The sequence below is a fragment of the Varroa jacobsoni genome, unplaced genomic scaffold (genome assembly GCF_002532875.2).
Source record: "Varroa jacobsoni isolate VJ856 unplaced genomic scaffold, vjacob_1.0 scaffold_441, whole genome shotgun sequence".
NCBI lineage: Eukaryota > Metazoa > Arthropoda > Arachnida > Mesostigmata > Varroidae > Varroa > Varroa jacobsoni.
In genome coordinates, this window is record NW_019213343.1 from 123,350 (window position 1) to 148,872 (window position 25,523).

Sequence of the window (25,523 nt, forward strand, 5' to 3'; positions counted from 1 at the left end):
GAACTCATACGCGCGCATATAGAGATCAGAAGATACCGCCGTATAGCGATAGTAGCGGCGAATTGTTCATGCGATATGAACGTGCGTCCTTTCTTTTGGCTGATACTCTCTCTTCCCTTAAATAAGTTTAGTTTGCCGGTTATCTGCCTACGGTCGTTTCCAGTTTGGCCTCGCTTCGCCTGCGCGAGGCATGTGTTTCCTTTTTACTTCGCTTTTCGCCCTTTTTCCTCCTGTCGCGTTTCTTTACGTTATTGCTCACACTAGTCGGTCGGTATGCGCGGATCCGCTTGACGACGGCAAAGCTTGTTGGCTGGTTCGGAGAGAAATACAGATTTTCGGCCGAGCAACAACAGCGACAAGACGAAACGACCTGCTCGAGTAGGAAAGGCTGCGCCGCTGGTCGATGTTAGAAAGAGAGAGAAGCAGCGACAGAGGACCAAAGTCAGTGGACGAATAAACGGACTAACCGACAGAAAGAGGACGAAAAGTGCACTCACCTGCAAAAAGAGTCCGGGAAAGGACAACATGTGAGATATTGTTCGGTTTCAGCAACACTCTGAGTCACTGTACGGCTGCTGCGATTACCTACGATGCTACTATGTATTTTAGGTATGGCAGTACTTCTTCGAGTAGTGCATCTAGTTGACACATCCCTCTATATTCTGCATTCCGAAAATGGCTCCGGGAGGCCGTCGGAAGAGGCCGCATAGAGATAGAAAGATGTAGACAAAGTTAGGCAGGGTTAAACAGTCCAATATGTGGAGTTATGGACGGTTCTAAGCTTTCGTGTGTGCAAATATGCAGCCGGGCGGGGAGAACATTTCCACAAGAAAGCAGCCCTGTGGCTTCTGGTAGGTTTTCAGGCCAACGTCGGACGGGAACGACCGCCTTCTTTTTGCATCCTTGCGATATCGTAACATTTGCTTACTAAAGTAAGCTTTTTACACTTTACTCAGCTTCTGTGGATAAATATAATAGAAGCAGTGTTATACAAGTTATACTTGCAAAACTTCGCTCTGTATCTTGCTTTGGTTCGGAATAGAACATTTCTTCTTTAAATTTATACAGTTTGCGGTTAAATCTTGTGCGACAAATAACATTATAAGTGAATACAAAGAGAAACTTCCCAATTGTTAATGTATGCCATGTTATCATTTAATCGTGTGCTCACGCTGCGGTAATACTTATATAGTAATTATGTCCTCGCGATTTGTTAACGACGGCACCAAAGTGTCCACTTTTCATCTGTATACGTGCAATGAAGTATTTTCTACGGATGATTCTATTTCATAAAGAACACCTGCTATCTAATGCTTTTTAGTATGTAATCTTAAAGACCAGAAAGCACCGTTGATCGCACTTTTCATCGACCACCTTTAGGATGATTACCGGAGATACTCCAATGAAGGCTTGCTGGCTTTCATTGTGTCGAGGCCAGTGGAAGTTCTACGCAAGCGACTCATAACCTTAGTAGAGTTATAGATATTTAGTAAATCTTCCTTAGGTAGACGAGCTATGTACATGGCGATGATACTTCGTCTCCCTGCTTCTGTTTTGCAGCATCCCAGATATCATTATCTCGTTTTCATCTTAAATTGAGCTATGAATTTATTATGTGGACTCGGCGTTTCTGTCTATCATATATTCGCTTCCTGTACACAATTCCGTTATGCAATTGTGACGACTATAGTAACGATAATTGCTTATAGCTCTCATTGTAAATATTGCCTTGATTTTGTTGCCGCGTCTGAAAAATGCACAAATCATTGTCGACGCTGCCCCCAGCTGCACCATGTAAGGGGCAAACAAGACAGTTGCTAACGATATCGACCACCTAATAAGTAATCCTCGCCAGAAGTCATTAAATCGCTCCAAATACGCTTTCATAGAGCATACAGCAATTTATTTTACGGATCAACGAGTTCTAGTTGATACGAGTTCTCACTTGTGTCAATCTATAGAATACGGCCGACGTATGCGTTACCAACGTGGACCGCACTTAGGCGCGTCAAACCACAATGATAGAGGCAGGCGAAACCAGAACAACCCAAACTCAGTCTCTATTGTAACAAGTTCTGAGGGGGCCGGGCGCGTCTTCAGGCCCAGCTTCCGGCCCGAAAATCCGTCCCTCCGGTAAATAAGGTCGAAAAACTAAACATTTAGTCACATTAGGATTAAGACAAGAACCTCGCATCGCCACGTACCAATGCGCAGCCTTATCCTTCCGTTTACTCATATCTGGGGCCATACATTATAGAGAGGCAACAACAGCAGACGACAGCTGACTTTTGTCACAACAGTGGGCTTTTGGGGGTGCTTGTGGCGTGCGTGTAAAGGACTACTGGTGGACAACGACGGCAGTAAGAAAGGGGTATTAGAGAGCTCCGAAGGACAGCAGGGACAGTCGACGCTGGCGCAGTCAGTACCACTGAAGTGCTGAATACTTACTGGGCCTGGCTAGTGGGCGGCTAGTAAAGCATAACAAACGTATAAGAAGCGGCACGTCGTTGCTGTCTATCGACGTATAACAACTGTTGCAACAGTAACAGCATCGAGAACGTAGTAAATGGGGTTCACTACGAGCCCATGATAAGGTTTTCCCTCGCGCCTGTAGTTTAGGGAAGTTCTCCACTCCGCCACCTGCATGGTACATTTCCTATGCTCTTGTCTTCCTCTTTTCTTATCCTACGACCTCTCATCTCTGAGAGTCGCACAGGGTTCTAGTGACGGCCTTTATATTGTTGCCTATAGCCTGATCCTGCAGAAAAGTACTTGCTAGCAGCTATCGGACAACGCATTGGCAGTGATTGGGGCAACCGCAAAATCGTTTGCAGTTCGTTGTCGCTGCTATTACGTTGAATTTAACATTCCTCTTTGTCGCCGCGCACCACTAACAGCGCTCTGTTGTAGTCCGGCGTGGCTCGAATAAACCTACGCGGCGCTTGCAGCGTCAGACAGAAAGAATACCTAACGTTGGCCTGCTCGCGGACTCGCTCGTTACGGGGGAGGGGGGAGGGGGACAACTCCGCCCCACAGGTACACCGAGCTCAGCCTGCTGTAACAACTCTGGCTGTGGTATGAACAGTATGGAGACGACGATCACATGGCGTGCCTAGCTGTAATCAGCAAGCGTGCACGCCAACCAGCCGAGTCTTCCGTGAGCTGCTCACCGATCTGAGAGCGTCACGCCGAACCGGCTGATGGAACAAGCGACCAACCGATAGAGCCATAGTCCGACAGGGGAACAAGCAATGAGAAGGACAGAAAAGACGCTATTGACGTCGAGGAAGCTAACGACTGTCTGGTTCTTATGAGCTTACGTTGCTGAGGTTCATGGCGACTGGAAGCTAGAGTAGAGGACAATGCGGGCTCGAAGATAGGAAAGGAAGGAAAAGGTAAAGCAAGAACGAGCCAACGAACTTACTTGTGCTCTAACCCAACTCCAGATTCGCGTTCGTTCCTGCTTTCTTGGTGGGTCGGTCGGTCGACCGATCGGTCGCTAGCTACCTAAGCGAGTGAATGGATGTGCGATTGTGTGTGTTTGACAGATTTTCCCGGCTTTTTTCCTTCGATGCCATCTCGATAGCTTACCTCCACCTACTTGCTCTTTCCACCGAAGTTATAGTTCCGTCTATCACCAAAAGCAGCTAGCCGAGACCGAGCTGCACGATCTCTCCCCCAACGAATATGAGCTCCCAAATGTTGCTCCCAATTATTATCGACTGTTCCTTATCTAGCCCGGTTTTCTTTATCCTCTTCCTTCTCCTTTCTATTCATGTACTACTCAGCTCCTACAGCGTTATGCTTTACCCGCATAGCGTCAGCAGTAACCTCCACGTATGGCCTAGCAGCCCTATGGATCGCCCTCCTCTACCCACATCTTTAACCATTCCCGCACTTCTAAGGCCATGAAGCCACCAAGTCCCCTAACATCCTCATGCTCTTTTAGTTTGGCTCTATCATACCCCTACTTAATCTTCCCCTACCACGTCCTCCGTTGCTTGTCGCCTTGCGGCGACAGCGCCGATGATGGCAGCGTAGCTCTGTTCCTTACTCTTATCTTTGGTCTCTTTCTGTTTCTCTTTAAACCAGCAGATTCACGTGCTTTATTCCACGCTTTTTCTTTTCACTATTGTACTATCAGCGCCATCAGCATTGCCAGCAGTGGCACTTCCAGAAGCCCTTCTCCCGCCCATTTTCGTGCTCTTTCTCGATCTGTTTCCTTCTCAATGTTGCGCCATATGTTGTCTTCTTGACGGGTCCGGTCACCCGTTCTTTTTGCTCCTGCCGCAGCATTCGTTGGTTCACGATCTGCCGCCGTCAACCGGAGACCGCGCGAGTGGGGTCAAAGGAAAGAAGGGGCCAACACTCGCCTGCCCCGCTGTGACCCAGATAGAGCAATGGAATAGGGGACGGCTATAGGTAGACGTCGTAGCGAATTGAGGTAGGAGGATGAAAGTGATTGGGAATATCCCAGTTTGCCTCACCGCTCCCCCAGGTCCCTAGGCCCCGCAGTTACCTGACGGGTTGCGTCGCGTTTGGCAACGGCTGTATGACTTTTTCCACGGCTGTATCGTATATACGGAGCCGACCACTTCGTTCGTTGCTGTCGAAAAATACGACGATGTCGCGATCCTCCCTTCGCGCCAGCCATCCTCTGCCCATGTGCCCCTAAAGACTGCGTCCGTCGCAAAGCCAGCTCAGAATCTTTTTTAACCAAAGCGCCGTCACCACGCACTGTCAGCTATGGGACGTCACATAGTGACGGCACGAAGAGGAGTTTTAGAGGGTAGAGTATCGGGGAAAAGTGCAAAGGACAGAAAATTAACGTTGCAGGGATCCGTGAGCTGCCAACCGAAGCTAAAGGGTCGGACAAGAGGTGCGAGGATGCGAGCAATAACTTTCATGCGGATATAACACGAACAAAGGGTACGGCAGCGCGACGACGACGACGACAGTAATGACACATATGGCAACGAAACGACTAACAATAGCCAGTAAAATATACATTGAAGATCGAAGACGTCGACAAGCAAATATCGATAGAAGGCTTGCCGGTTATAATGGTAGCGGTAGCACAGTCAGGTATTAAATTTATTAAGTTAGTTCGATACGATTCCTCCTCGCGAGATGGCAACTCCTGCTTTGCTTCCTGCTGCTATGCCACTGACTCCTACACACGCGCGAACTTACAAATGACCAACGTTGTCATTAGAGTCATGTGTTGAACAGATAGTCAAATATATATAGGTGCAACTATGTTGCATTCGTTCAAAATCTCTACAGTATTACATGATAACCGATTCGTGTCCTGCGCTGGTCGAAATTTGAAGTGTCGATTACTCTATAGATTCGGTTCTAATTATTGTTACCTTTGATACCGAACAAATTAACGCCTGGTTATACATAGTTATTCAATAGGGAACCGTCTCGTGACACGTCGCAGAACCGTCCTTGGAATAAGAACAGCTGTCAGTACCTGCCTGGGCCTTGGCATTTAGTGCAAACACCAGTTGACGGTCCTGACCTACGAAACAACAGTATTACCTTCCGTCACCCCCGTACCCCCGTTGTTTATTTATGCCTGTCACACGATGCCGCCGACGATATCGGTTACGTCGGATTGAAGTTTTTTGTGCCCACTAGTGCGTTTTCCTTTGCTTTCCGGTCCGGTGGGCCCACCAGCCTTTCGCCCATGGTGGCGTCATTTAGCGGCCAAGCTCTGGGTGGCGTGCCGATCTTCGTTAAATTCGCTAGCAGGCTAAATAGCTCCGGGCTTTTTGTCTCATCCCTAACGTGTTTAGAGGTTCCTCAGTAAAAGGACCAACCTTTTAAACTGCTTCACTTTGCCATCCCCAGTTCATTCGCCTTCGCCCGGCGGTCAGCTTGCCAGACCAACTGACTTTAGGCGTTACACGACAGACAAGGAAGCTTCATAAATGGTTAGTAGTAAGCCAACCTGCCATCTAACTGCTGCCGTTTAAGTGGCTGAAGGCGGCGCTGCTCACGATGCTACCAATAATGACGATGAACACTCAGCATATCTTAGCCCATCTATCTCATTGGAGTGAGTGTAACACCGTGTGACTGAAGGTCGCGCCTCATTTCTCTCTTTCCTTCCAAGAGAAAACTGCTCGAGCCGTCTGTTACACCTCGAGGTTTGCTGGGACACAATAGGTTTGGAACCGCTCTAAACGAACACTGAAATTGAGTAGTTTTGCCGCCTATACGGGTATAGGCTTGATCAGGCCGTCTGCTAGCGATAGAAACTGGTATAGTTGACACTATGTAACGAATAAGTTAACTGCACGCCCGACGATAACTGATGAAAAACTATTTTTTATGTGTTTATCCAATTCCAATCGATGAATCAATTAAGGCAACTATAAATAAGACGAAGTCGATTTGGCTTTTTGCTGTGAAGCTTCGATTTAACAGTTGTGATCAAATGAAACATCTTCAACTGCGCCGGCTGTGAAGATAACAAGTTTTGTTTAATGTATTTATGCCGTTTAGTGCCTCTTCTTATTTCTAATAGTATACGAGCATCGTTCGACATGAACCATGGGTACACGTAAATGCATCGCGTATTATTTCTTGTCTTTGCTATGCTGGAACTCCGGCTTCCAGCGAGGAAATCGTTCTACCGTCGAACGTGGCCTACGAACATTGTCAGCGCAGATACGTGCGCGTTCCCTCGTAGTGGCCCGCTTTTTGATCAACAGCGGGCATTCTTCAATCGATCCCTGCGGACATAAAATGGTTTGGCCAGTCGAATGGCCACTATATCGACGTAATTACGCACATGGCGCCACAGGCCTGCTTCGTCGGTCCTACTCCAACGCAGCCTAATGCTAGAGGAAAGCGAGGCGGAGCGAACTAAACAGCTGCTACAACCGGGTACAAGCACGGGATTAACAAACACTTGACTTGTAGGATATTAGTGTATCTACCGAAGATTCATTCTCCTTTATTGTATACCACTAATCGAATCTGTTAAAAAGAAACAGCTCTAGGACCTGCTACTAAAGAGTCGGCGGCAAGGTAGATCCTAAACTTTGCGATGTAAAACAAGTATTCAAAGATGTCGTTCCATTAGTCTTGAACGTTATCTTAATTTTCTTCCGCCTCGACCTGGGATAACCATTTTTAGTTTTGTCAGTCCCTAAGAAGGCAGTTGGACCATTGTATCATACCAACAACTTAACAACAACTTAAGGGTGAGTAACGTTCAACTAGCATTTGAGCCCTGACATTGATGGGCCTGATTAAAACTAAGCTGTGAAACGGTTTATACATTAGTGTTCAAGTTCTAGGCTAACAAAGCCATTTTTACTTACCCACTACACGGTGAAAATGTGCACATAGCACCGCGTATTTTCATTATATTTAATCACAAAACAATATAGATCTCTTCCGACCTCCTTAAGTCGTTAGTAAGAGCAAACCAGGGTATTTAGTTTTTCCATAAAACAAATTTCCCCTGCGTAAGCTTCTAACGCTACGTTTAGTGGTCATTTTTAATAAAGGTGACAAAACAACCCATCGCATTACCGACGGATATCAGTCACGCAGCGACCTCTGAATGTACAAATTGAAAATACAAGTACATATATTCTTAAAATGCGCAATGTGTGTGGTCGAACATGACTGACCGTCAGCCTTAGTGTTGGTAGTTCTCCAAATTACGGTTGAAGTTCTCCAGAGTAGCTCAGCCGGATTAGTTGAATCTACGGGAGCACGATAGCAGCTTGGATGAAATCAAATCAATTATCGCTAAGCTGCCGTGCGCTTTTTCTACATGAACTCTAAGTGTATAACTGCAAAAGCTGGCCAATGTTAAGGAAGTTAACCGGCTGAGCATGGTTCTACTACGTAGTCTATACCCGACGCAACCTAGATGTCCACTAAAAGTTTTTCTACCGGCAGGTGCTTGTAGCTTGTCTTGCTCCAAGGTAAACAAAAACTATTTGTATATACTATGAGTGGGATCGAACCGTACACAATGGTACGAAGTTCTAATTCTTTTTTAGTCTATTCTAAAAACAAAGCCGATGCTGAAGCAAGTATTTTATATCGGCTTGCCATCTCACTGGTTGGGTACATCAAACTGCAGAACAGTCCTGTTTGTTGTACTTGAGAAAGTCAGATATGAGCGTCCTGAAATTGGACATTCTTGCGACAGGCCTCCATGAGTAAAAAAGTCAGGCGTTCGCATCAAGGGACGTTAAAATAAGCAGAAAGAAGAAAATAACAGTCGCTTAATGAATAAAGCCTATATATTCGGGGAGAAGTTATTAGCTTCCATGGAATGGGCCTATGGCGTTGGTAACTGAATTCAGGTGAAATTCCTGTGCGCACACAGATATATAGAGGTCACCTAAAGAGATCAACCCAGAGAACTATGGCCTAGAAGTAAAGAAGACTATAAACACATCCCGCCACTCAGTATGTAAGTGTCCGATTTATTTAAAAAGGCATATACTTGCAAGTTGTATTGTAAATATGAAATACAATAATAATTTCGCTCTGCAGTTCGATGAGTTTCTCTCAGTTAACGAAATAATTACTTCATACACAAAAAACGAATTCTTCAAAACGCTTCATAACGACGTCAAGCATCACTGAGATTGAATTATTTTGACCAGTGAATAGGCGAATCGCAGATTGATTCATACTAACAGTAATTAATAATAAAACGAATTTAAGATTGGACCATTCTCGCGTTCAGAATCAGATCTATGTTTTCTGATAGATTCTATAAGGATTCCCGATTGAGGTATACAGAAAATTTTGCCACCTGCGCCTCATAACGACTTTAATGCATAGCATATACTGTAACCTGTTAACTAGCTATAATCATTCTGTCATCAGAAAGCGCCATTCCTAAACCTTACTAGGTTTAAAATTGAATTTTATCAAAGTATACGTCTTTGACCAAGCTATATATATATATATATATCAGGAACGCTTCCATTAGATGTTCCCTAACCTGTAGATGTACCCCATGGCTATCTACTAGTTGAATCAAACCAATCGTTTAATTAGTCACATTCAAGTGTTCTTTTTTTGCTTTTACTACATCGCCTCGATAAAAGTCGGTGTAGGCCGCACGGCATTACTATTTCGGCCTAATGGATGAAAAGTCATGGCGAAATAGGCCACACATGCTCACAGCGGAGCGATCGGGGTTTCGGTTAGCTGTGGGTCGTTCGATTGGCCGTTCGATCAGCTGGAACCACCAAAATCTAGTAGTACTTTGGAAAAAAGAGATAAGCTGAGAGAGAAATCAGGCCAAAAGGTAGGATCAGACCAGCACGGACGAAGCATGCGGGTGTGTTTAAAGGATACGGCTCTTGACGGATGGGATTAGAGAAAGAAGTCTGAGATCTAAGGGGTTTGCTACCTGGCATGAAAGAGCGTCCCGCGCTGCTTGTCCAAATTATGTGAGGTCGGCTCTCATGAGTGCTGCCTCGACGCCAATGAAAAGCTATATGTTCATAGCACACCCGAGCGTGCGTCCTACTGCAACACGAGGGTCTGGCTAAGTACGTACGCTTTAAGGGGATAACATCTAAGTATACGGCACTACCAGTTGGAATAGCGGTTCCTACATCAGTAGGTAACCAAACGCAGCGGTGCGGCGGTTCGACTGTCCGCAAGGCTAAGTATAGGAGAAAAAACCAAGAGAGATTTTGTGGGTCACTTGCAATGCCAGCGAGCCAGCAAGAAAGCCAGTGCGATGAGCGGAGATAGGGGCCGTCATCGGAAGTGTCCAAATGTGCTGACTTAATGTCCCACTCGGTACTTGCCTTCACCTACGTCGCCAATCTTTTCTGCTGTAGGCTGCCGCTCTGATCGCTTTGCTGGTTCGCCACTATTGCCACAAAGGGGAGGCAAGGCCTGCCGCAGCTCTTTGGTAAGCTTGCAGGCCTACCTCTCGTCCTGTAACGCTCTTTGCTTTTCTGCCCTGCGATCCGCCCAACCGACCGAATATGGCTAAGAGAACGAATTCCGCTGTTCTATTCCCTACAATTTAGCTCTAGCCCAACATCCAGGACACGGTAGACCAAAACAGCAGAACATATTTTGAACCGACAAACGCCATTGACCGAGGTGTGTCGGTGCTTACGTAGGCAAGCAGATTACCGGTCAGCCTGGCTTACTACTGGCACTACCTACAGCTGGCACACTAAGACTAAGACTACGTCATCGTTTCCCCAAATGAACAAAGGCAGAAGGTCGTTCTTCTGCTGTGCTTCGGCCATCATCAGATACATTGGCCACTCTGAGTGCGCAGTGACAACAGTATGTGGACCATACGCCTCGTGGTCCTTTGGCCAGGGAACGTGGCTTCAAACCAGCAAACCAGATAGTTCTTACTAGCCTTTCGCAGCATCTTTATATAAGCAAAACCATACGTAAAACTGCAGATAAATACAGGGCGGTTACGGCTATGCTCTTTGCCAGTCTTCGTCAGTAACTGCTGGCCACTGCGTCTTCCATGATACCGCACCTACAGGGCTTCTGTTTTCACCGTTGCCGCCATATTTTCCTCTTTCCTGTAAAAAGCCGACCGCGATGGTAGCGTGGTAGTGTTAGTAGCTATTGTCACTCGACGACAGCCAGTATGTAAAGTAGCTACTGTTTATTATGCATATGCATACATAACAGGAGTTGTGGGCCCTGCCGCGGGCCTTCCATCAGGTTCCACGTCGCCTCCGGGAAGATTGTGTGCTAGCAGCAAATAGTTCTGTTTACTCTCTGACTGGGCCCATAATAATCAGAGGATACATGGACTAGGTATAGGAATCGTATGTTAGCGCCCTTTCCGAAAAGCGAAAGGTTAGTAAAAACAAATAATCGATTATGCTATAACTGCGTGTTATAGGAATGCTGAGTTACATAGAAGTGGCTTGATTTTCATGCAATTTGTATGGATATAAAGCTATGGCCATAATAGAAATTTTCTGCTATCAGTGCTGGCAATATGTGTCCGTAAAGGATTATGCTGATCTAGTGATGGTAGTGTCAACATTAGATATGACTGGCTATGACTTGCTGAAAAGCATCGGGTATAGGCTATTAACAAAACCTAGGCAACAGATGGCCCATTATGGAAGAAATCCGATCTGATTTGGCCATATATATAGACGGTACGACCTATACGTTATATTAGGGCTTTGCAAACAGCTCGTTTCCACATAAGAGAGATAAAACGGAAGCAGACTTACACACGTTGAGATCCAAACGCACTGCAACCTAACGAGTCAACTGGAAGTTCATCGTATTTTTGGTTTTTTAGTACGTCATCCCGCAGATTTACCTCATCTTCCTTGATCTTTCGTTACAACCCGTAGAAATTCGATAACTACTAAGCCCCCTGGATTGGCGCGCAAAGGAAATGCTTCCATCAACAGACATAAAACAATATTCACTACTGCAAGATGTCCTCCTTCTGGGCAGACAGCGGGAGAATTAATCAGCAGAACAGTCTGAACTGGACGTGGCTAGTCGTGGAGAAATCTATAATCGCGAACTTGCGTTGACTTGGTAGTGTATTTGAAACGTTCTACCTGAAATGTAGCAGAAAGCCGGACAGTCAGACGGCTCGCTCCGATACGATGATAAGTTATATGAGTTAATGTCGCTTCTCCGGTTCCATCGACCTCGTCGTCGTCACTAGCTCTATAGTCGCATAGAGGTAGGCATGTTCACAGCTGTTGCGAACTCCATTTGGTCTGCGATGCCAGATATCCCTGGCCAGCTGAGTATTTAAGCCGGAAACCGATGTTTGACGCAGGCGGTCCCCCAGCTGCCGCCGTCTAAGCCGGCACAATCTACTGGACATATATAGATCGTAATAGTAGTAGTAAGGTCTGTGCTAGTATCGCTAATATTTGCTGACGGTCATCTCTTTCTTCTCCTTTAGGAACGATACAGGCTTCGCGCCAATTCATCCGACGCAAACGCCACGAATCAAGCACTAACTTGTACGGTCCCATTCCTCGCCGTATTACCATTCGTCCAGCAGTTACACAATCAGTTTTCAACACAGGCGCAAACCTACGTCGAATATAATAAGTACAAGAAGATAGAGGTTTTGCTCAGGCCGAGGCTCAGCCTGCACAAAAAATCCACGAGCCGATATGGCTCGTCCATATGAACCAGGTTACTGCAAGCTGTCAGATCTGTGGATTCTTTAAGTCCTCGTGGCTAAGTTACTTGTGCCAAGGTCTAACGGAGAGAGGGGAAAAGAAAAAGGTGAGCGGCGCGCGTGTGTATATAGTAAATTCTGCTATTTGCTGTTTCTTCCTTTTGTCCAAGATATCGTGTGAGTGGCTGGAGCTGCTGCTACTGCTTCCTGCCGCAAGGACGAGGCAACAGGCCCGAAGGCAGTTACTCTACTGGATGCCCATGTCTTCTAGTTAACCCCGGTGATGATGCTACTGTTAATGAAATATGATTGTTTAATTATCCCCATAACCCGTGTAACTCGGGTCGGTCGAGGCTGGTCTGCACTTGCGCACGACTTGGTCTCATGGCGGTAACACAGCGGGTAAGCCCTGCTTCAGTCGATGAATAGATGATTCAAACGAAATGCCAAGAATAGGCAGAATTTGATTGTCCGTTACAAGGAAAGATGATCATAAATTAGATGTGTATGTCTCCTTATGTGTAGGTATATGTTCGCCGTGTTCTTTGCCCAAATGAACCAAGGTTTTTTGCTGTTCTTTAACTTGAAAAAGGATTTGCTTAATAGTAATTGCAAAACAACCCCACCCAAAATTCAAAGATAATTCTATTGGGATCGTATAGCTGTTTCACTACAGAATATAAACTTATCCTGATAACATTAGAAATGTTGCTGCCTCCGAAACCCATAAATGAATTCCAGAAAATCGCGCTTTAGTCGGCACGTGATTCAATAACTTATCAAAACAATTGCAGAAATCGCGTCGAGGGAGGTTCTGCTTTATGGTGTTGAGAGGTGCCTTACGAACATTTATCCTGCTTGATCGAAAATAATCTTTATTAGAGGACGCATGTCCTAGTCAGCTGCAAAACAACTAGCAAACGTTTTATTGGGTTCATAGCTGCATTAAAATTGAATCAGACGGCTGACCTCCATCGCGCCGAAACAAGATTTTCACACACCCCACATTTAGCAGCCTCGATGCTATCGAACTCTCGTGACATAGTTGTTCCAGCCGCTGCGAACTAAAACTACGGCAAGCAACCCTTATTTAGGTTGTACTGATACTGTGTGTACACTGCCAACGTTTTACCTCAACTCTATGTGCAAACTGGAATTTTTATGGTAATCAATCGACTTGTGACTCACTGCGTGACCCTTTGCTGTCCAGATACTTTTTACGTGCAGGTCCATATCATCCGTATCATTCCCGCCTGTAGACTGTGTTGGTCTCAGGTTGTCTTCTCTTGCTTCTTGGGCCTTTTGCTACTTTCGGAGGATTACTTGCGAATTGCATACAAATTTTTTTCCTCGAAAAATTGTTTACGCACATGTCTAGATTGAAATCTTACACAAGACCAACGTATGACGCCTGCCTCACTACCCTATCAGCCATAACCGGAAAGTTAAATAAGTAGCCTTCTGGTATCAACAAGCGTTTATAGCGTTACTCAGACTTAATGCATCTGCCTTTGCTTCTGAGTTATTGGATCCGTTTAGATATGTCGTTGCTTGCATATCTTAGCTAAATAAGATCACTGAGATCTGGTGAATGTCTACACTGCCTTTGCTCTTTTATTGACGAAGATGTGGTTTCGATAGACGTCCTATGCATTCTTGGCGACGCCTGTGGGGGCTTACGGGCCCGTGAGTAGCGACGACAAAAAACGAGAACATGAACTGCTCCACGTCGAGGGGTTTTCGGAACGGCGCCAGCAGGGTCCATCAGCCGCAGGCATCCCAGCCAGTCAGTCGAACGGCGAAACTCTCCCTACACAACATTTAGACCGTGTGTTTCCGAACAGCAGATATAACGGCAGGTGGAAAGTAACAAATTAGATCTATTCATATCGTTATCGCACTGCTTGCCTCAACAGTCATATCTAAAGTCGAAAGGCCCCGTCGTTCAATGATATACCGAACAAGCTAAGCTTCACTGGCAACCTTGCTGCGGTCCAGTGTCGATCCACTTGATGATTGAATTAAGTTGTCCATCTTATCCTACGCATCCGGAGCTCTATAGGGAGTAAAGTGGCCAATCATGGAGAAACAGAGAAAGCAACGAATCATGACAGGAGGTATCGATGAAAGGGCGGCACGAAGCGAACGACGCGATCCACCTTCAAACAAGATAACCGCTACAACGGGTACCAAGCGCACTGAACTGTGCAATTGTACGATCGAAGCTCCTTATCTCGTTAAAGCGATGGAGGGACAGCAGTATTGGCAGCAATAGAACAATTCTCATTGCTTAAATGTACGTGAAAGGTGACTTGGATACGAACTCTTCAAGAACCTTTTTTATTTATCTACGCGTAGGATGTTGGTTACAAGCTCCATCAATAGGCCCAGCTAGCCAAGCCAGGCTAAGCTATTCCAGCATTGCCATCCCAGCGCTCGAGCTGTTGGCGACAGCACAGGCCTGCCGCTGGCGGCAAATTTAAACCAAAATCAGTTGGTAGTGCCATATTCGTTTCCAGCCGCGCAACGTATATTTGTCCATACGTCACGGAAACAATGTTCTATGTGCTCTGTACCGTGCCAGTATTATGCAGTGAACCACAAGACGGTCCTGCTGACACTAATTGTAGTTGCGATAATAGTCTTTGATGGGGTAACTGCAACAGTAGCTGCAATAGCTGTGATAGGACGAAAAAACGCTCGGAAATATAAGTTGGGCATGTAACACATTTCGTGGTCTGTTTCTTCAGAGAACCCGCTCAAGCTGGGTCTGTGTAGTGGTCGTCGATGTGCCAAAATGCTAGGATATATTACGCAAAGGTTTCTTTCTCCAGTGCTCCACTAACTCGATGCATAGGAAATGTAAGACCACTACCGTATTGACATATAGCCGGATATGCAGGAGATGGTGGGCTTCTATAGTGCGTATTCGCTAGATTAATGTTGCCGGAGGAGTTCGCTGCTATTGCAGGATTCTGACGGTTTAGGACTACCACGCTTTTCATTTCGGCTCAACCACATGGTCACGCAGATGTAGCGTGTTCTTCGCATTTGACAACAAGTGTACATGACCATCAAATATCAGCATTAGCAATGGCTTGCAGCTTACCCTACGTGAAATAAGCCTAGCTCCGTCATAAAGATACTACACCTATACTAAGCATGGTAGTTGCTGCATAACAGAAATGCTAATAGACATAATTTCCTACACAGGTTTTCTCTCATGCCAACTTCGGTTAATAGTGGTAGGTTCCTTTACGTCCATCCCTGACATCATCTCTTCGGCGTCGCCAAAAAAAGGGATGAGGATGCCTCCTATCCGTTCTGGGTTGCCTTATTTAGGTCACGGAAGAGGCTCGTGGCTCGTCCGTCCTGTGGGGGCTTTCCTGCCATAATACGGTCCACTTCTCTCTCTCTTTCTTTCTTTCTCGCCTTTTGTAAATTTGTACCTACTGCAGCTCTACCTCAAACACGATCGCACATTTTCGCCGAGCACATCAGTGGCATCTAGAAGGAAAAACAGTAAGAAGGCCGAGTGGTAGTTTTAATAAGACTCACTCATTTTTCATGATTTCTAGACAAGCAGGCCAGTTCTTTCTAGCTTAGTAACTTTACCATGATCTTGCCGTAGCCCACTGCTATCCTTGTACAGGGCAGAGTACACTGTACGCGCAAAGGCAAGAAGTTGCATAAGGGAAAAACGGAGGAAGATGACGTGAGGAAGGGAAAAGCGGCGTAAGCAACGAGGACGTATGGGCGAAGCAAAGCACAAAAAGGTTCGGCCAGCTTTGCCCGAACAATCGCCTGGCGTTAGCATGGGCATCTCTGGTCTACTCATGGCTTACTGGCTGCCGCAGTAGACCTAAGAGTTTGCTTAGGTCTGCTGCGGTAGCTTGCGGATGGTCTGAACTACCAGCTAGCTTGCGACACGGCAGAAAGACAGGGCCCAAACAGGCTTCATCTGTTTGCCTGACTGTGCTGTCGCTAGCCACATTTCCTTGAGCGAAAAGGGGTATGTTCTGAGGAGACGGAACGGAGGTGACAAGCACTTGCTTAAAGGTATTTCCCTTTTTTCCGTTTTCCTAACTGCCATTTTAGCTGTTCAACGTTAACAAAAGATTTTTCCTACTGCTACTGATGTTGCCGAAGCGCCGAACTTCTAGGCTGGTTGGCAAGTGACGGTGTCAGCAAACCACCGCTGGTGAGCCAGCTCCTTCGCCGAGTGTCAACATGACTTTCGTGGCTTCCGCACCAAAAAAAAAAAACGACAATGCTGTTTCCTCGTCCGCAAACCATCCTGGACGCCTAGTCAGCTACATTTAATACGAACATGATGTATATACGCCTCACACCGTATGTTGCAGCTGAATAAAAAGAAGGACAACGGCAGGCAGGCAGGACAAGTTCGCATAGAAAACCTGAAAGGAACACGGGAGAAAAAACACAAGTGTCGGACTAGATTCTCAGAAATCGGTAGTAACGATAGTGCTGTTGCTGGTATTGGACCAAGATGTGCAAAAAAGAACGATTACCCATCCGACAGACTGTCACACCCCACTTCCATCCCAGGGCGTTGCATCCAGAGTCGGATCCGGCATCAAGTACACTTTTCATTACGATTTAAGGGAACAGCACCAACAGAAAAGAACAGTGTAGTCTGGTGGGGTGCATTGTCGTTATTTTCGGAATGTATTTTCATTCCTTGCGGGAGTGTCGGCAGCACCGAAACAGGCAGAAGTTCATACCGCAACCAGTTGAGCAGAGTCGAGGCGTCTCAAATCCTCTACCCACCCAGCCAGTCTGCTATTTACCCTGCGTTCCTCGTGCTTCCTACCTGACTTGCCTGGATCCCTCCTCGAAGCTTCTTTTAGCGTCTTCTATCTTGTACTCAGGCTGCATGCTTACGTACACCAATTTCACATGGCGCACACGCCTGCAACATAGCACTGTGCAGTAAGCAGGCGCAGACAGGAAGATGCTTCAGACAATTCAGTTTGCGCTTACTTCTTCTTTCGCCCCGCGTATCCTACAACAGCCTTCTTTCCATTCGCAGGAGATTACACTCAGTCACATGCTGTGACATTGCAGCGATGAAACGAAAGGCGTTTCAAGCCAACAAACCCAAACGGGATAATGCTATTGGGAATCGGGTAACTAACAGAGTCCGATACCAGGCAGCCGCCGGCAGATGGTCAGTATTTCTTTTGCGCTTGTCAACTGCTCTTGCTCTTAGTGCCTACACACGATACTATGCATTATTCCGTACATTATAAAATACAGTGAATACTCAGCAGCAGTGGTCAAGTTATACAAGTGAATATATACCTAGGCTGTGGTGGTGAGCGAATCAAGTCCCCAAGGTGAAACAGAAGCACTTAAGCCGGCACCGTCCGTCCGCCACAGCCAGCACCATCGTTGTACTGCCTACCTTCAGATCTCTTTTTTTGCGCCGGCTGTCTTTTTCGTTCGTGGAACAAAGCTATGTTTACCACTTACCGCCAGCCAGAGCATAGCAGCAGGAAGCCCCGTAGCCACTACTAGCACTGCTACGATCGGTGGACGAGCTGTCAGCGGAACTGCCTGTCGCAGCCTCCTAACAGCGAAGGCCGCCCTATCATCGGCAAAGGCACAGCGGTGAGAGGAAGTAGGATTCAGGAGTACGAATCGCCTGATCCAAAAGCTGACCTACATAAAGCCCGTAAGGGAGGATATCTCCCTCGTCGCTGGCTAGTTGTTTGAAGCCTGTCTCCGTGCTGTCAGGTCGGCTGCAGCTTCCAATCCTTGCGAAAAGCATAAACTCAACCGCTTCCGTGTCCTTTATGACCAAGAAAGAAATGAAAATGATTGTAAGGGGCTCACCCACAAACTGTTTCGCTTCTCTTACCTCGTCTCCATTTTTCCTTTTCCTTTTCTATGACATTACATCAAACACGATGTCACCACCGTTGCCTTCGTCGTTGGCGTCGCTCGATTTATACACGACATACGTCCCCTACCGGTTTCTACTTCAGCTTTGCTCCTCGATCTATTCCGATTAGATGAGGTAGGGGACCTCTGGCGGCCTGACTCGTACTTTCCTTCGACTGCGTGGCCGGGACTGGTGGAACCAGTAACAATCCTCCAGCACACTAACAACTCTTCGATACATTTCCCCTACATCCCGATTTTCATCAGGCAACGTAGGCACACATCAGAGAGATAGAGAGAGACAGGTGCGTGGGGAAAATAACATAATAGGCTGCTAGTAAAGTGCTAGCTAAGCACTATAATGCAACGGTGTTATATATGGGAAATCGGTGATCTCTCGCCCAGTTTGGCTTTATGCGCTGTATGAGTGTCGCCTTAGAGGACTTTTCGTGTGCTCACTAAATTCGCACGGCAAAGAGCGCCGGCGTTATTACGATAAAGTCGCTCATGAAGTGGCTTATTCTGCGGCGTAATCGCAAATCGGATAGCGAAAACTACATTAATTGCTGATCGCATCAATGTTTTCTAGTACCTTCTGACACTACCGCTACAGCCGTGACGCTACAAATACTATTCCTATAGTGGTTTTCTTACTTCATAGATCTAATAAATGTGGTGAAACGTAAAAAATTTCAAAAATCGGCGACATCAGCCTCTTGTAAATGAGTTCCTATTCAAGGTGATTTTCGACAAAGCAGCTACGCAAAAAAGTATCTTTTGCTGTGAAGAGGCCTCGCAGAAGAGGCAGAAGAGTTTGCCCCTGCCATTCCTCGGACACAGCAGGACGGACAAATTGTTAACTTCCGTAGCGTACAGGTTTATGCTGTGTCTGCTGTAGTCTGCTAACCTGGATCGTAGGTAACAAGCTACTCGAACTCGACTGTCATTGTTTTCGGCGACTGCCCGTTGGCACCAGTAGCGGTATCTGACCCAACTGGAAAGCAAAAACAGTGCGTCAGCAGAAGGAAGAACTGATAGAGGAAGATCTGCTGCGATCTGCACCGTTGGCTGACATCTAATGCGGAAAGCAGACAACCCAAGGGAACAAGGAAGCAAAGGAGACCAAAAAGCAAGAAGAGCTCGATACTACTACACCGGCATAGGCTGTGAAGGTTTTCGAGTGCTTCTAATGCAGATACCAAGCCGTAAAGCAGCAATGCTAGCCGTTACCGCGATGCTGCCTGGCTAACGGTAAATAGGTGGCACGGCTTGCGCAGGCCTTATGAGCCTTCAGGGCCACTAGAAGATATAGAGGAAGCGGAAGGTGATAGGGAAGGATGAAGAGGTAACGAGGCCTGGTGATCTGGGCGTAGCGTTAGGCAGTGAAGGTTCGGAAACGGTATGGTAGCTGGAAACGGATCGACTGAAGAGAAAACTGCGTGGTTCGACATGGCACCATCTGCAAGGGCCATTTGGACCTAATGTTGAGCACCTCGGGATCCTTACGTTTCCCTCACTTTGCCATTCTTTCCGCGAGCGCACGCGTGAGCGAAGGTCCGCCTTATCGGTTAGCGGTACCGTTACAACAGTTTGCACCATTGCTGCTTCTGCTGTTTTCTCCCATACGCCTCGCGCTTACCTTTTTTGGTAAGAGGAGACTAGAGGCACATCAACGCTAACCTAACGCTCATCTTCGAAAACCCCTCGTTCTGACGTCCGCTAGTCTTTTTACATCAAGCTCTAGCCCCACGTGGGCATCGAGTTCAGTTAGCTCGCCCTGACACAAAGCCAGCCACCGAACCCAGGACCCAACAGTAGCTGAGAACATCCGACAAGTTGCTTTCGTTATTTTCCCTCATATCTATCTCTGTTTTCGTACTCTAGCTCAACCAACGAAATGTTAGCCGGCTGGACCCAGATTGGCTTGGGGCTCGCCTTGTAGCCTTGTCTATGTAGTTCCCACGAACATCACCTCTTACGTCAGGGTCTCACCGCCCCTCTTGCTCAAACACCTCAGATGCACTCTATACACGAAAGGCCTCAATATTGCCGCCGTAGCAAACAACAGCAGCCCACAGCACCAATAGCACATCGAAAGACAATAGGACCGAGATCGACACGCACCTACTCGCGCAGACGCACACACAGCCAGTCAGAGTCATTCACTGCAAGAATAACAAGAGCGGGAGTTTATCTAAGATCCCTTTATACAACAAGCCACCCACTAAGCAAGAAGACTCTGGCCAGACGGGGTTACAAGCAAGACCGATAACGGCAAAAATGACGATGATGATGACGAAGACAACAACAACAGCAACAATGAGAACGCTAACAACAACGCAGTCCACTTCTCGTAGCCGGCTGCTTTGCCCGCCCTCTCTCCCGTGCAGCCCGACGTCGGTGGTGCCTCTTGGTGATATAGCAAGGACCCGCTCGCATGCTGCTGCTGCACTTAGTAACTGTTCTAATAGCGGCCTATCGCAAGTTATGGAAGGAGCTAAGGAACAGAGACAGGTGGTCTTTGAGTTCTGGTGCACGCAAAACTCGCAAAAACCAGACAAGGTAAATCTAACTCGGCAGAACGATAAATGCAAACTGCAACTAAAAGGTTGTCCGGCAAAAAGGCTTCTTCAGGCCAGAAGTTGCAAAGCTCTAGGTAGAGCAATTTGGGTGCGATTCAGAGATAATATGGTGAATCGTATTGTATTGTGCGGTGATTGTTACGACTTCTTATGTACAGGAAACGGTGATGATTCTTCTGCTATTCGTTTCTCTATTTCGTTTTTGTGTGTACGGTCAAAGTAACCTAACTGCTAATATGATTGCAGAAGGGCTCTATGTAGTTGTTCAGGTCACTCATCATTAGAACTCACCTTAGGATGTGCGCGTTTTGGGAAGGCAATTTTCGGATCAATCTGAAAACAATGAAAATAAACAATCGAATGTTAACAAGGCAACATTAGCATAAAGTCATCCATATCTTAGTGCCTAATTTCGAAACACGGAACATCTTGAATTCAGATCGCGAAAGCCTGGTTTTTTTTAACACAGCTCGGTCATCGACATCTATGAACGTCAACGGGAACTCACTAAAATAACCGTTGTCGTTTCCCGCTAAGTTTATGAAAAGCTATTTATTAAAGTTTCTACGAACTCACGAAAAAAACATATGTGCGCATACCCCCAAAAAAAAAAAGGCTTACTGAACTAACTTATCACAGCTTCTTCTTCGTCGAAAAAAAGTCTCCGCTTATCCGTACGCACTTGCGCTGAAACCCACAGGGTCCAATCTCATACGCCAGACTACCAATAATGACCACGTGTAGAAGAAATCTGGTCGGCTCCAAAGCTGCACGTCAACTATAGCTGTACGCTGTGCGCACTCGGACCTTTAACATTGTTCTTTATTGGCACACTTCCGACGTAAATTGGTGATTTTTCAATTGCTTCATCCTCGTTACTGCTGTTCCTACTGCTAATAGTTAGGCAGACGCGCCTCTGTTAAGGTGACGAACCATGTGAACACCCCCCTATAGTTATGTCTGACCTTCGGTTCCGACGAGATTTTACAGTTTTTTCCGAGATCTGACCCGCTTGCATGAAAAATTGAAACGTACGTGATTCAAACAGCATCCGTTTACGGCTGTGTTGTGTAAAGAGACCTGTGTGACAAACGCTTGCTTCTAGATATGCGTTTTTTTTTTTTACCACGCCCTGTGTGTGTACCTGGTTTAAATTAAATGTAAAGTGCACCTGGATACAATGGAGATATTTTTGTTGTTAGTCCAAGGGGTACTAAGATTACATGATGCAGTGGTATAAGGAAATAACATAGCCGTTGAATGAATATGTGAAAATATTACAATTATTATTTAGAATAACATCTGAGCATTCATACTACTCGCTAGGAAGAAGCTATTTAACCGCGCGTATTTAAGTGTCGCTCCTATAGTTTCACGTACCTCGTACGTTACTGTAACGTAAAATGAAAACTGGATTAATCCCAACGATATATTTCGACGTTACCAGCCCTTAGTAGAAGCTGACGTTATTTTACAGTTACCATGAATTTATCTGATCTTGCTAATTGCGTCGATGTAATGTTTTCTTTAAAAAAAAAAAACTTCAAACCTCAGACTAACATCAACTATAAAATCTACCACTGTGACATGAAGTTTCACTTGCGTGAACATAAAGCAATGGAAAATTGCTCCAAAAAAGAAGTTCGAGGGTCGGACAATATCAGTTATGCAAATGTTCAAGTTTAACTTAGGGCTCAGATCACGTCTGATTGTTAGCCTTGGAACAAAAGCATTATTTGAAGTGTATACAAAAGCATGCTAACTAAATAATAAAACTGTATACTTAAGCGCCAAGATTGGCCTTCTGTTGCATTTATCCTATTGTGCTGATATTGGGTCGATAAACTATCGGAATAACTCCGTTACATTTAAACGACTGCTAAAGATCATATAGTCTAAGCTCGTCTGCGTAAAACCAGTGCACTACGCTCTTCGGAAGCGCATTTCTAAGATTAAGAATGAATACGCAGGGGAGACCCACATAAGAATCCTAGACAAGGATCTTCCGCCACTCCTACAAGGCATTTCCGCAACGGAATCAGCTTACGATTTATTTTCCACCGACATCGGCAGACCGCAAGATAGTAGTACCTTATTCCGTCTATCCTACACCTGGATACGTTTGCGTCAGCCAGAAACAAGGTACTCTAACAAACGCATGAAAAGAATCAAAGTACATGTGATCCAGGTTTTGCTTTTCATTTATGTATGTATGATGCCCACTCCTGGACCATCCCTGGATCATGGACCGAATAAACCTGCCCATACACAGATAAACAAATTAATTATGGCACTTTTTCTCAGACATGTGTATATTAGCTGTGTTTGATTTTTTAGTAGCAATGTCTTGTTTTCAGGACAAATGATGCTTTTGCAGGCATCCTCACTGATTATTCCTTCTCGATATAGGTATAAAGTCCTAATCTACATTGATTTTGTGATAAATAATTTATTCTATGCTGGTTAATTGCGTCGCGTAGCCTAACAGTGGTGTCGTTGTTGACACCAGTGTCATGTCCGTCAGTTCATAGATCGAGTTAGTGCATATGGCTAGCTTTCCAAGAGTAACTAAATTGACTTTTCCTTACACGTAGTCGAGTTTTTTTTACCTCACTTAGACATGCTTGATGGTAACGGGCGTGGCGGTAGCGGTGGGCAATCCCACAACTGGCAAACTTACCCATTTAGAAGTGAACACGGGGTAGAATGGCTTAGTGAGAAGGTGTATTACCCTATGGAAATGTGTGTGTGCTTATGTTATTACTGTTCCTAAAACTTTTGAAAGTCAGCAGTTCATCGGTGCGGAGTTTCGCAAACAACTTCCTTGTTGATGTTTCGCTTTGACCGACCTTCAAGGTCACAAACGCTCTCCCTAACTAGGTTATATGTGTGGCAGAAACGGGAACTTTAACAGAGATAAGGGCGTTAATAACCCAGAACGAAGTCGTCGACTCTTACGGACAACGGACTTAACATATTGTCCTCCAACTGCTACGTCTCTACCATTGTTGAGAGTTTCGTCCATAATTAGTAATACATTGCTGTAGTACTAACAGAATAAAAAGTATACATACGATAATGATAGAACGTCAATTAGTTGTTTGCTAATTTTTTTTTTAATTAATTCCAGTGATTTTCATCAACGTATTTTGCCACAGCAGTAAATAACTTCTCTGGTAATTTTCGTTTCCTACCTTGGCTCAGTTTTTTTTGTTTTCTTTTATTCTAGTCTCTCTTCGTTTCAGCTTTTCGTATCAATCTGTATTCTTGTACAAACGCCAACGCCCCGAAAAACGACACCCAGCTATCTCTCTGTTAAACCCAGTGACAAACACACTATCCAGTTGATTGTAAGCTACTAACGCCAAGGAACAAACTGATAGCAAAATGACACAGTTCACGGACGCGACGGTGCCTATGATCACGCGAAATGATGGTCTCATTTCATCCGCTACTGTGATATTCTGCTGTTTGACAATGGGCGCTATCCGCCCTTCTGCTTGCCTATTTGCCAGGCTGTTGTACTGTGTCCGGGTTTATGTTTGCGGGTCAGCCCTATCGTCGCTGGTGATTGCCTAAGTGTTCAGTGCATCCATTGCGTTATGCACCCACTTGTCGCTGCTATCCGCTTTTATGTTAATCGTATTCGCCAGCCGAGCACCGCCACACGACCGTCGATAGATGCAACGTGATAATGACGTCTGCGTGCGTGTCACCGCGTCACAATACCAGGTAACTATTTGAGTAGAGCAAGGCTCCGCCGACAGTGGCGGCTTCAGAAGTAATAGTAGTAAACGTTAAAGATTTAATGCCACGTTGCCTAGGCGATCAATATGCACGCAGCAGCATAGCGGCGACGAAGATGAAGGCTGCGGTGACGATCGTAGGTAACTGACGCCGTACTTCGTTCAGTCACCATTCGATCAAATATAAGGCACCAGGGGGTCGCAAGGCGGAAGGACTTCTCCCAGAATCGACAAGTCCGCCTGCTGCTATTTGAACTAGCTGACCACGATGGCAGAGGCGAACATGTGTGGCCCATCTCATCCTATCCCAGCTACGCTGATACATGACACATATAATGGTAAAGTCAAAAATGAAGAGAGAAAAAGGTATGAAGGACAAGGCGCGAGAAACCGAAAGAAGGAGAGCGACACTCAGAGGAAGGGTAGTCGACGGTCAAGCGGGACCCACAACATGCAAAACTCTCGGTGCAGGTGTGTCAGGAAGTATGACATTTCGGCGTTAATGAGCCTTCTTTTAAGGTCAACTCGGCTTCTCAACCGGACGCTGAACACCAAGCTATTCTAGCTCTTCGGTAGACTCGGAGCTATCTAGTTTCAGCTGTTTGGTTGTGATTACGACGTCTGATCTCTGACGAGCGGATTAAGCGCATGCGACAGTGCTATTGGAATTGTATTGAGCATTCGTTCCTCTATCCCGCATCTCTCAACAAACACAACTATCCACGCATATCAGATACGCATGTACATGTCCTGACATGTTTACGAAGCCTTAACAATCGTCCGACATTGAGTACTTGCTTTCTTTGCGGCATTCAAAGCCCTAAATAGATTTAACGGAAGACCAATATCTATATCTAGAATCTTTTTGTACTTAGAAATAATAAGTACGTGGATGTTACTAAGAAAAACGTGATTAATAGTATATCAAAGCAAAACCAATTACGACCGCATGCACCTGCTATACACTATATAAAATGATGAGCGATTAGTTTTTTTTTTTATTATTATTTTCTTTATTATTAACCACGGTACACAGTTATCCGCTAAAGCTAGACTGACTTAGCAATACTTATCCTAACTACTTGTCTCGTCTCTGATCAAACATCCGCAGGTTACTCAGGATATTTCATT

At 45.7% G+C, this 25,523-nt stretch overlaps 1 protein-coding gene across 9 annotated transcripts in view; it reads right to left on the reverse strand.

Moving 5' to 3' along the window:
* LOC111260456 (RNA-binding protein Musashi homolog Rbp6) overlaps positions 1–25,523 on the reverse strand; it is a 240,832-nt gene that overhangs the window by 122,336 nt on the left and 92,973 nt on the right. For all 9 annotated transcript variants that reach the window (XM_022833232.2, XM_022833231.2, XM_022833227.2 and 6 more), the window contains one exon: positions 20,938–20,979. In XM_022833232.2, the coding sequence (XP_022688967.1) occupies positions 20,938–20,979 (42 nt within the window). The remainder of the gene's footprint in view (positions 1–20,937; positions 20,980–25,523) is intronic.